Genomic DNA, 12,272 nt, shown 5'->3' with positions numbered 1-12,272 from the left:
TTATGATTCAGGTTTTGCTTTAATTTGTGTTAATTGAGAAGGAACATTGTGGTTTCTGCGCAATGAGAGAAGGAGTTGAATTCCATGCCATATATGCATTTAATATTTAACATGTCATATATGTATATTTATTAATTAGCGTTATATATATATAAAAAATTAAAATGAAATGTTAATGCTATACGCAGGGTCCGAACTACTTGTAGCATTGCCCTCCTGAATTTTTGTTATTAATTTTTTAATGTATATTTTATTTTAAATATTAAAAAAATTAAGATGATTTTATATTGTAAATATATTCAAGTTTTATTTATCTTTATTTGTATTTTTGATAAAATATTTTAGTCTTATTTATAATATTTATTGTAAATATATTCAAAAAAATTATAATGAATATTTTATTTCATTTTTTATAGGAGATAATTGAATCTTCTTTATTTAGACAAAATATGTAATTATAATTTATTTCATATTTAAAAGTCTATTTCTTTTATAATTTTTTGTTGTTATTTTAATTATAACTGACTTTATTAGTTTCTCTTCTAATATTATAATTATTTAGGAATTAAATACTATTATTAACATTTGCAAATGATAGAAACTTGTCAACATATTATATAAGAGATTAATTGACAACTTAAACTTTGATACACGCCAACAAATATTATCTCTTTCTATTCTTCTTCTTCTTATAACCTTTTTCATTTTTTTTTTCTCATCTTTGTTATTATTATCACTGTTTTTAAGGCTTTAATGTGCTTATAGTTTTGACTGCTAGAGGTTTACTAGAATTTGTTCTCTCGACAACACAACATTGTTTTTTTCTTCTTCTTATTTTCTAACTATTTGATATCCAAATCTTCTTTAATGATTGTTAACTACTATTATTTTAAAAGATAATAAGGTTGGCAACAAAATTCATTCTAGTTCAATAATTTTTTATAACATAGTTAATAGGATATTTTTGTTAAAATTTAAGATTAACATTTGTAATTTTAATTCTTTTAAAAATAAGATATTTAGTTTATTTTCTATGTCGATGTATTTTTGTATTATATTTTCTTGATTTTTTTTGAATTTTTTTTATAAATATTCAAATTAAATTTAAGACTTATTTATTAAATAATTTTTATTTTTAAAATTGGCCCAGACTTCTCATGCTGGGTCCGCCTCTTACTATATGTCGTCTCAAGTTATCGACCATAAAATTAAAATTATTAAGGATTCCTATTTGAAACATCAAATGTACAAGTGTTGGATACTTGACAAAATCATATCTTGAGTTTTGTGGATAGTGATTAATGAAATAAATATATAAGTGAATGAGTTCAATTTGTAAAAATTTAAATTTTCTATACTGTTTGTTATAACTGTAGAGAAAGTTCAAATAGTTTCCCTTCTAATAATTGCTTTTAGAAAACTTTGGTCAATAATGCACATAATTAATAAAATAGGATGATTGCTTTTATGTAGGTGCGTTATTAAGTAGGGTTGGAATGACGCCAGTTATATGTAAAGTGGAAGGGTTGCTTTTATGTGGAGGGTGGTTTGAATCATTTGTATATTGTTGTTTTTAGTTGAATATTCAGGAACACTATAATTAATAAATGGAAGCGAATCCTAGTAGCTGATCATATTTCTTTATTTTGACGACTTGTTTTGCTATGAGATAAATAAAAAGAAAATGGGTTAAAAACTCACATCTATGTTACCAAATAGTACTATATAACATCTGGCTATAATTTTTCAAATAATGTTAGCAAAATACGTAACACATTCATGGGAGTCTTTTTAACAATGGCGGTGGAGCCGTGTGAAAGGATGGAGAGAATGTGTGGTCAAAGCGCTTTAATTTGACCAGCACGTATGGGTGGCAGAAAGAGGAATTTAACTTCTTTCTTATTCTTTCGTATGCTTGTCTTTAAAACTATACAATTTTCATAATTTTTAAAATTAAATATTATTATTAAATATTAACATAGGTATTATGCATTGTTATTTTAACCAGACAACACAGCAACAACATAAAAAACAACAAAGAAATCAAGTTAAGAGAAAGAAGTGAAGACCATTTCAACCGATAATAAGTCCTTTTTCTTATGTAAAATGAACACCGACACAATCCTAATAAATTATATAAGTTTTTTACATTTTAATTTAATTTAAATATTTCTTTTTTTAATTTTTATCATCTCAATTAATTAAACACTCTCTAAATAATGCCTGCAACACTCACCAGATTTCCCATGTACCGCTACATACGAATATAGTGCTTCTTTCTTTTAGAATTTAAAAGTAACTTTTGTCATCGAATCCTATGATTGGCACCAAAAGGGAGATTATTTTACAATTTTTAATAGGTCACATGCAAAATTTTGCCATATTAAAACTAAAATCTAGCTGACGAGTGTTTTAAGCTTTAACTATATTAATTAAAAATTTAATAAATAAAAGACTTTATTAAAAATCACAGAATTTCTTAAGTGATTTTTTTTTCATATGAAAATATATTTTAAATTCTTTAATCAATACCTTATGAATAGAGTAATATTATATATTTTCCTATGAACTTTCTTACAAATCCTCCTCCTACTTTATAAAGAGAGTATAAAATAAATGTATTTGATGTATTTTTTTAATAAATGTTCACGGCTAGATTTTAAAGATTCCAAAAGCAAAAACTCAAGAGATCTTGATTAAATTCTTATTTAGCCAAATGTTCAGACCTCAATCATCTCATGTTAAAGAATATCTTTATGCCCAATATTAGAGGCCCAAATGTTGTATTATTGATGTCTCCCTTACTATACTCAGTCTGTCTACCCGGCTAGACAGTCCAAATATGAATAGGCATTTAATTTTAAAAAAAAAAAAATTGTTAGTCTTAATATTTGCATGAGTTAAAATTTAAAAAATGAAATTCGTTTGAAGTTAAAATGTCATGGTCAAAGGATTTAAATGAAGTTTCACCCCTCACATAAAAGTTGTCTATATTTTGTGAGGTTCTCTTGTTCATAGTCATAATTCATCACTTCTCAAAAACTACCCTCAAAGTCGATTCAGAGGATCATATTTATTTTTAAACAAGAAACTGATTATGTTTTACAATATATTAAAATAAAATGAAACCTAACATATGGATTTTAGTTATGAGAATGTGATATATGTATTAATAGTGTAAAAAATATTTATATTATTATTTAATCACAAATTATTATGAATGATAAATTAGTTAATTTTTATAATAATTATCTTAAAAATCAAATTAACTATAATTTTTAATTAGTTGTTAGTATCTAATTGTTCACACCAACTTGTATAAAAACTAAACTCTTTATTTATATATGTTGCATTTTAAAAAAGTAAATAAAATAAGACATATATAACAAAAAAAAATACAATAAATTATAAAAGTACTTCATGAGATTTCATGTAATTATATAAGTTTTTTTTTCTTTCTTTTAACCATTACTTTTAGGTGTTAGTATAAAATTTGAGGTAATGTTAGTGTAATATTTTCAAATATACAAGGAAGTGTTAGTGTAATACTTTTAAACTTATAAATTAAAGGAAAATTAGTATAATGTTTTCAAATTTAAATGAGAGTTAGTGTAGGAAAATTAAAAAAAAAGTAAGATTATAAATAATTTGATAAAAGTTAAGAGGGTGTTGCTGTAATTGTAATTTGCTAAAATAAATATGTTGTTTTATTTTATTAAATGACTAAAAGAAGAAATCATTTTGTTTATTATCTACCAAACGTTTGATAGGGGTCGATATATAGTTTTTTTTTTCTAAAAAAATATTATCAGTTTTGTACTCTTGATAATTTTTTTTATTCTTTTCATTATTTTATAAAATTTATGTCACTAAATAACATGAATTTATCTCCTGTTAATAAGTAATCACATCACTATTACATTTTACTCAATAATAAATATATAATAATGCAAAAAAAAAAATATATTTAATTTTAATGTTTTAATAATGTCTCAGGATGCTGTAAAAAAATAATGTCTCAATATTAAAGTAAAAAAAGGAATGTCTCATAGAGTCGTTAATCTCGTTACAATTTAAAAATACAATAATGACGTTTTTTTTTTTTGTGATCAAAGAGGCTTATAATAACGACATTTCTCACCGAAAAATACTACTTTTATAAAACGTTCCCCTTCTCATTTTATTCTCCCTGTCAGTGTATTTTTCTCTTTGTTATTTCACTCAATTATGTATTTTCATTGATGCTCAAAATAAACTTAGTTTCAATGTCCTTTTCTCAAAACATAAAGAAAAAAAAACGTTTCGGAGAGTGAACATTCTATGCAGTAATTATTCTAATTTTTTTAAAAAATTTATTAATAATTTTCTATACAAAAATAAAAAAATATTGAAAATTTTAATAAACTAAATATGTTTAGTTTTTATTTAATAATTTTACAAAATAATACAAATAAATAAAAAGATTTAAAATTACTCACTTAAATCAAATTTGACTTGAATGAAATTTTTCAGAAAAGTTGTGCGTAGTGCCCAAAGACCAAAATGATATTAACGCGCAAACACGTGCGGGGTGTCAATATGCTGAGGTGTCAACGTGCTTTCAAAAAGGCGGTGCTTAACACGTGGGAGATCCGCCTATGCGCATTACTTGCAACATTTATAATCCCAATACTCCAATAACAAATTTACAACACTATTATTTCCATTTTAAAACAAGTATAACGCGTGCTTCCCATTTCTATAATTATATAAATTTATCCTCAATCTAAATACTAGTTAGAATCATTAACAAGTTATTGGTATCATTGATATTAAATACGATTTTCTTAAATATATGTTGATATTTAAATTTTGTGAATAAAAAAATATAATTAAAAGAATTATTAAAAATAATCAGACAATTTTTTTAATAAAAATTAATCATAAATAAAATTAATAAATATTCCTTATCAATAATAAAAATAAATGAGTTAATGATTTAAATTGGTGGGTAAGTGATTGAGCTAATCCCAACGTATAAGAATCAATTATATCTTATCGTATTGAGTATATCTCAATAATATTTAAACATATCATAATTATATCTCAATCTTATATAATCATATCATAAGTATATTTTAACTATATTTAATGATATTTTTCCTAAATTATATAAATTATGGAGATAAGATATACTATCTTATTTACTATAATTAAGAAACTTTATATGACCAACACCTGATCCAATAGCAAGACAAAATATAATTTTTATGCTTAAGAGTCAAGAGTAGGAGACATCTAAACTAACGGTGAAATCCTATTCCGAAACAGATAATTTCTGATACCTACCTGTGTTAAGCATTTCTTTTTTAAGTATGAAGCATATTGACATATATGAAATATTTTATAAGTTTATTAAAAGATAGGCAGTTTTTTTTGATGTGGTATTAAAAGATAGGCCTATGTTTTGTTTAAAGTTCTTATTATAAAATCGACTTTTAAATAAATTATTATGAAGGCCGGATTATAACAAAAGTAGAGTTTAATAGTTTTTTTGTACTGCCAATTAAATTTCTCTATTTAGTCAAATTAGATCATATAATTTTAATTAAAAGAGGGGTTAAGGTTTTAAGACGAGAGAATGGGGTGGAAGATGGCATGAAACATGGAGTAGGGTTGAATACGATGGCAAAAAATATCGAGAGTGAAATTTTGAGATAGAAGAATGAAGCCGAATAGAGTGATAGGCAATAACGAGGAGTTTAGTTAACTTTTTCTTTTTAAGTTTTTTAAATCTAAAATATTTTTTAAAAAATTAAAATATTAAATGGTTAAAGTTTATTAGATATCGGTGTAAAATTTCCATGAAAAAAAAAGATGTCGGTGTAAAAAATATTGTAAATAACTTATTAATTTGATGCAAAGAATCTTTGTTAGAAAACGATATCGTGGATACTTCAATCAGATCAAGTTATTTCATTCACAGAACAGATATCTATAATACAACTTAATCCACACCACAAAGTCTATAAATTAGGCCGAATGCTTTTTTTTTTTTTTTGAGAGGGATTTGGCCGAATTCTAACGACCACAAGCCTCATACTCACACTCACACCCCCTTAAAAGATAATAAAATAATTTTAATTGATTAAAAAATCAGTTGCTATCATATCTAAAAGGATTCTGTCAAAAAAATAAATAAATCATATCGATAAAAAAGAATACAAGTTAAAACTATTTCACTGTAGTATCAATCATGAATGTGATTAAAAAGTGATTAGGATGATTACAAGTTAATATTCTTTTGCTATCCCCTTCAGATCCGGTTATCAAATAACTCGTAATTTCCAAATTTAGAGAGGAATAAAAGTGATTGAAAAAAGAATGTAAATAATAAAAGCAGAATGGAAGAAGTAACAGAATGCGGTAATGATTTTTTTTTTTTTTATATATATATTTTCTACTTTGACGACAATTTTGGGTGAGACACGAGCAGAGTTCAAACCTTGATTCATCATGTTATGAAACATTAGCTCTTTCCGTTGCACCCAATCACTGTTTGTGGAATGAGATAGTGATTAAAAAGACACACATATATAGATTTTTTTTTTTATTTGGTACCTGCGAATTCTCATGAAACTTTCAATAAAATCGTACTATGTCGGCGAATTTGCATAGGTTAATACTGGGGTAAGAGTTTCATAGACTCGTACGTGTAACTTTAGTAGTGGATATATAATAATGACAACAACAATAAAAAAAAAAAAGAGAGAAAACCAAATAGCATTGCCTAGTTTTCACATAAAAACAGAATAGCTGTGTAACTTTGTTTATATATATATATGTAATGTAATAACTTTGCTATGTGGCAAACCTTGGACCTTCAGGCTGGAAGCGTGGTGGTCTTGGTTGGCGGTTATGCCCAAGAACATCAGATCAGCAATGGCAACCTCTTCTTTCTTCTTCACCTTGCTATTACTGCTTCTCACTGTTTCAGGTTTGTCATCTAATCTTCCACTAACATGTCAACTTCTGCATGATTCCATGGAAAGTGAATAAATTTTTAGAATTTTAGTTATTTGAGTTGTTGTGGAGTAATCTTATTCTGTTCATGTTTTCTTGGCAAATGGAATAGACCATTCTGAATTGCGATCAGAATACTATTCCTTTTTAATTAGCTTCTTGGAATGAAAGAGAGACCTCAATGTGTGCTCAAAGGAATCAAATCGTCCATTAGTTTAGCTTTCTTGTTTTGTCAATTGGGTTTGAGTATCTATTCTCCAACCTCCATATAAATATAAGCTTTTTTGTTTGTCCAATATCTAATCTGAATTATGGGTTAGCCAGTGTTTCACAATTTTCTTCAGAGTTTGACTCTCTCAGAGCTTTCTCTTTTATCTTCTATTAGAGATTGATTGATAATTATGGCTCTTGAACATTGGAAAATTAGAGATTTTAGATTTGTTGTTATTTATTCTTGTGTATTCTGATATATCAAACTATGTTGTTGTTGTTGTTCTTCAGATTTGTTTGTGCAAAGCCGTGGCCTTAATTTTGGAATCAACTACGGGCAAATAGCCAACAACCTTCCATCTCCATCTCGTGTGGCTGTTCTAATAAAATCTCTGAATGTATCCAGAATCAAACTCTATGATGCTGATCCAAATGTTCTATCTGCATTCTCCAATTCAGATGTGGAATTCATCATAGGACTAGGGAACGAGTATCTGCAGAGCATGAGAGACCCTTCTAAGGCTCAGAGCTGGGTTCAACAGCATGTTCAGCCTTACATTTCACAAACCAGAATCACTTGCATCACTGTAGGAAATGAGGTATTCAACTACAATGATACACAGCTCACAGCAAATCTTCTCCCAGCAATGCAAAGTGTGTATAATGCCCTTGTTAATCTAGGACTAGCACAACAAGTTACTGTTACGACTGCTCATTCTTTCAACATTTTAGCCAATTCTTTTCCTCCTTCATCTGGGGCATTCAGGCAAGATCTGATACAATACATTCAACCCCTCCTTAGCTTTCATGCTCAAATCAAATCACCCTTCCTCATTAATGCATATCCCTTTTTTGCATACAAGGACAATCCAAACCAAATCTCCTTGAACTATGTGCTATTTCAGCCAAATCAAGGGGCCACTGATCCAAACACCAATTTACATTATGATAACATGTTGTATGCTCAGATTGATGCTGTCTACGCCGCCATCAAAGCGCTGGGACATACCGATGTTGAAGTCAGGATTTCAGAAACTGGTTGGCCTTCTAAGGGTGACCCTGATGAGGTTGGAGCCACACCCCAGAATGCAGAAATATATAATAGTAATTTATTGAAGAGGATAGAGCAGAAGCAAGGCACTCCTGCTAATCCATCTGTTCCAATTGATATTTTTGTCTTTGCACTTTTCAATGAGAATTTGAAGCCTGGTCCTGTTTCTGAGAGAAACTATGGCCTTTATTATCCTGATGGTACCCCAGTTTATAACATTGGATTAGAAGGTTATCTCCCAGAAATGGTTATAGAGTCCAAATCTAACGTAAGTATACATTCAATCACTTTACCAGTGAAAAGTTTCATTACTTTTTTGTTGTTGTTTTTGAAACTTTTCTAAAGTAGATATATCTAATGCTCTCATTGCTATTGATTCGCAGGCTTTGTCCACCAATTTTCTCATCTACATATTTACATGTTTGTTGTTCATTTGGGAGCTTTCAAGACCGTGACAAAACAAATAACTTTCTACAAATCATTCTTTTGCAAGAGTTGGTGAAGGTGAGGGAAATTTTAATATATTCCTTTAATTAATTTTTTTTATGGACAAATGTTTAGTTGTTAGGTTGTTATTTTTTTTTTTTTGTGTTAGTGAGTAGGACTTGAAACCACATCTCCCTCTTCCTTTTCCAGTCAACCTTATAATTTCTCCCTGAATTTTTTATTCGCAAGTGTTGATATTCTTTTGTTTCCAATTACAATTTCAGTAACTGTTGGAAAACCAGGTATTGTAAATAATGAAACTAAAATTATTGTGCTATAATTTTTTTTCATTCTTTCGTCACATGAAAATTAGTGCAGCTCCTGAAATTCTAATGAATCAAGTTTGTTACATTAGCTAGCAAATTAGCAATGATCATGGGCATGCATAAAGAGATGGGAAGTCTGGAAAAAAAAATTCAAAAGAGTTTTTGATTCCTTCAAGTTATTCTTTTGACTTTTTTGATAGTACTATGCCAAATATGTAATCTGAAAAATGATATGATGGGAAAGCTTTAGAACCATAGCGTGTAAAAGTTCTGCCTAAATGGTATCTCTTTAAGCAAAACCTGTCAAATGCTGTCCAATTAGTGCTTGTGCATGCACCAAGTGGACTCTTGTGCTTCTATAACCACCCCCAGAAAACCTTACTTTCTTCATTATTTTTATTAAAGGAAATGGTGATGGGTCTCCATCTTCCTTATCTCCTACTTGCAATCATGCATGTGAATCTTCCCGTGAATAAAATTCTCCTTGTCTTGAGCAATACAAAAGTCCAAATTCGGTTATGTCAAACGGAAAAGAAAAGCCTTCAGGATCCCTCCTGCCAGATAACCAATCCTTGTGAATTTTGTCCTTGTTTTTGAACCTTATCTCATAGGAGGCTTCCCCTTTCCACTACTTTCCTTCCTTCTATTCCCATATGAGCTTGTGGGACCCTTTGTTTTAAAGTTATGCAAAAGTGATTTTAATTAATTAATTTGTTTTGGCACACAATCACAATAATATGAATTGAAGTTAAGTCTTCATACATACTATTTAAACTTTCTCACTGCTAGACCAATCCTAGTAAGTTATTATTAAAAGTCAAGTTGTAAAAAAATTTAAACTTTCAATCAATTAGAAATATGACATGTGTAATGGTTAAGATAATTATTATAAAAAATCATAGACTTTCCATTCATTTTTGTGATTATATATCGGGATAAGAATTTCAGTTGCATAAATTATTTCTTCTTTATTTTTAACCATTAAACCTAATTAAAATATATAAGGAGATCAATTTCAGTTGTAGCATTGGAATGTCACCTACCAACAGGGGCCTACTGTGGGATTTTATTAAACTGTTGAGTAAAGAGTTTAGAGATTCTATTATACTATCTCTATTAGTGAATAACTTGTGCTCATAGAATTAAAATTCCATAGTGTGAACTGTTGCAAGGTCAAACAAGATGTTGCATTACAAGGTATCGTTGCGTATCATTTGCAACTTCGAAAAATTCATGAGTTGAGTGCAGTTGTGAGAATCAGAATGGAGAAAAACATGATTTTCAATTCTAATATATGGTGCCTCTTTGTTGGACGAGAATAATCTCGTGTGGAAGATTCTAACACAAGGGTCATAAAAATTGGGCTTAGGGCGGCTATCAGAGGTGGCCCAGGTCATTTCAATTGAATTTATAGAGTTCTTACATCAGCATGGTTCAATTGGGATGAGAATGACAAATAGGAGCAGCCACCTTAATATTTTCAAAGCACAATTAGTGATTATTATTGCTAGTTGCTTCCAGACCTGATTTTTGTGGCATTAAATTTCTCGTGATAATGCCAATTGCCTTACTCACAAACCAAAATATCTTTACTTGCTGTTCTAAACAATAGGAGAAAAAGAAATGAAAAAAATGAGTTATACATCCAAAATTTTAAAAGTTTTATATAACAATTGTATGATATAATTATTAAATTTTAAGATAATTATTTTAAAAGTCAATCATTAAAAAAATCATTAAAAAAAATATCACAAGAACGTGTTTAGCAAAACTTAGAAAATTAATTTTTTTAATTCTAACAAAAAAATATCTTTACTTTTTTTTATTCTTCTAAAAAATAAATTTTTTTAATTCTATCAAAAAGTTGATAAATATAAACAACTATTTCTGTAAAATACATTTAAATTGGTAGTTTAGTTTGTGACTTAGTGGTGTAATTTTCTATTTTAATTTTTGGTCAGTAATACTACCCCACCACCCACCAAGCACATGCTTTTTTTTTATTATTATTGAGCAGATTTGGCATTAGTTTCATAAATTCTGAAAAAAAAGGAAAGAAAATTGATCGAATAAACAGTTTAATTCAATACAAATTCAGACACCTTGGGACTTAGAACAAGATGACAACGTGTTCGTCATTTAATAGGTGTATATCCAGTAGTAGCTAGTAATATAATGGACCATAGAAATGTGATACAAATTACAGTTTTAGACTTCTTCTTTTTTTCTCCCGAAGAATTAAATGAAATATACTGTAAATATCGCATAAGAATTTCTTCCACTTCTGACATAAAAAAAATCTTTTGGAGAAAGTTGCACCGTGCATGCATATTATTGACTTAATTAATGTTGAATCATCTTTGCAGGGAGACAAAGGCAAGGCAAATTCTACACTTTTTGTACACAGCCATGGGAGCAGTTGTTCAAGGACTAGTTCGTATTCTTAAATCTAGTTTTTAGCTAAATCCATTCATATAATTTTTTATTTCACAGTTTAGAAATAATCGTAATATGGAGTACAGTGATTTTTTTTGACAGAAAGTTGATATAGAAAAAAAAACGTTTTCTTTTTTAGACAGAAAGAAAGGAGAATTATATATTATGCTGTACATGTAGAAGAAAGTGTTCAGTTATGACTCTCGTTTGTGCGTAGTCTCAGTTGGCAATTTTTTTGTGAAAAACTTCATTGAGTTAAACTAATGATGCTGATTTAATTTGTTTTTATATGTACTTACAAATATTAGTAATGGTACTTCTTTTAAAGTTTTAAATGTACTATTTACGAACAATATATAGCTGAGAAAATTACACAAGATTAGTCGTGCAAGCAACCATGAGTAAAAGGTCAAAAGAGTAGTATAAATTAAGACGCTGAAACTTTTGAATTATATATTCCCGATTGTTTTGTTCTAGTTACAGACATATATATCAAATAGCATATGTTCAGATTGAGTGGAACTATTTTTTATATTGTGCACGCGTAGATTGCAAAATGATGATGATATTATTATTTTAGTAGTATCATAATTGCTCCATAGAGATGATATTATTATAAACAGCTCAAAAGAAATCACTTTAAATTTGTTGTGCACGCTTAATTAGCTTGTTATTTTGATGTTCTTTGCTTTGAAGCATTGATTATAAAAGATGGTGGACCTCCTCACTTACAATAGTTTTCGGCTTTAAGGTAGGAAAAAACGACAAAGTAGGACGAGTGATTAATAAGAAATTTAAGGCCCACTTATGAAAATGAAAGT

The 12,272-nt window shown here is 28.2% G+C and overlaps 1 protein-coding gene across 1 annotated transcript; it reads left to right on the top strand.

Moving 5' to 3' along the window:
- Window positions 1-6,819: 6,819 nt before the first annotated feature.
- LOC114374725 (glucan endo-1,3-beta-glucosidase 14-like) lies at window positions 6,820-11,753 on the top strand. Its single transcript, XM_028332395.1, has 4 exons — window positions 6,820-6,976; window positions 7,504-8,531; window positions 8,647-8,767; window positions 11,382-11,753. Exons 1-3 carry the CDS (start codon window positions 6,898-6,900, stop codon window positions 8,716-8,718), a joined length of 1,179 nt encoding a protein of 392 aa, XP_028188196.1. The 5' UTR covers window positions 6,820-6,897; the 3' UTR covers window positions 8,719-8,767; window positions 11,382-11,753.
- The last annotated feature ends 519 nt before the right edge of the window (window positions 11,754-12,272 follow it).

Source organism: Glycine soja, chromosome 11, assembly GCF_004193775.1.
Source record: "Glycine soja cultivar W05 chromosome 11, ASM419377v2, whole genome shotgun sequence".
Taxonomy (NCBI): Eukaryota; Viridiplantae; Streptophyta; class Magnoliopsida; order Fabales; family Fabaceae; genus Glycine; species Glycine soja.
This window is presented reverse-complemented; position numbering and strand designations above follow the sequence as displayed.

Bases quoted from the DNA above. Each gene is read 5' to 3' on its own strand.
- LOC114374725 (XM_028332395.1), top strand. From the start codon at position 6,898: ATGCCCAAGAACATCAGATCAGCAATGGCAACCTCTTCTTTCTTCTTC. The intron at 6,977-7,503 runs GTTTGTCATCTA...GTTGTTCTTCAG, and splicing joins ACTGCTTCTCACTGTTTCAG to ATTTGTTTGTGCAAAGCCGT. The intron at 8,532-8,646 runs GTAAGTATACAT...ATTGATTCGCAG, and splicing joins TTATAGAGTCCAAATCTAAC to GCTTTGTCCACCAATTTTCT.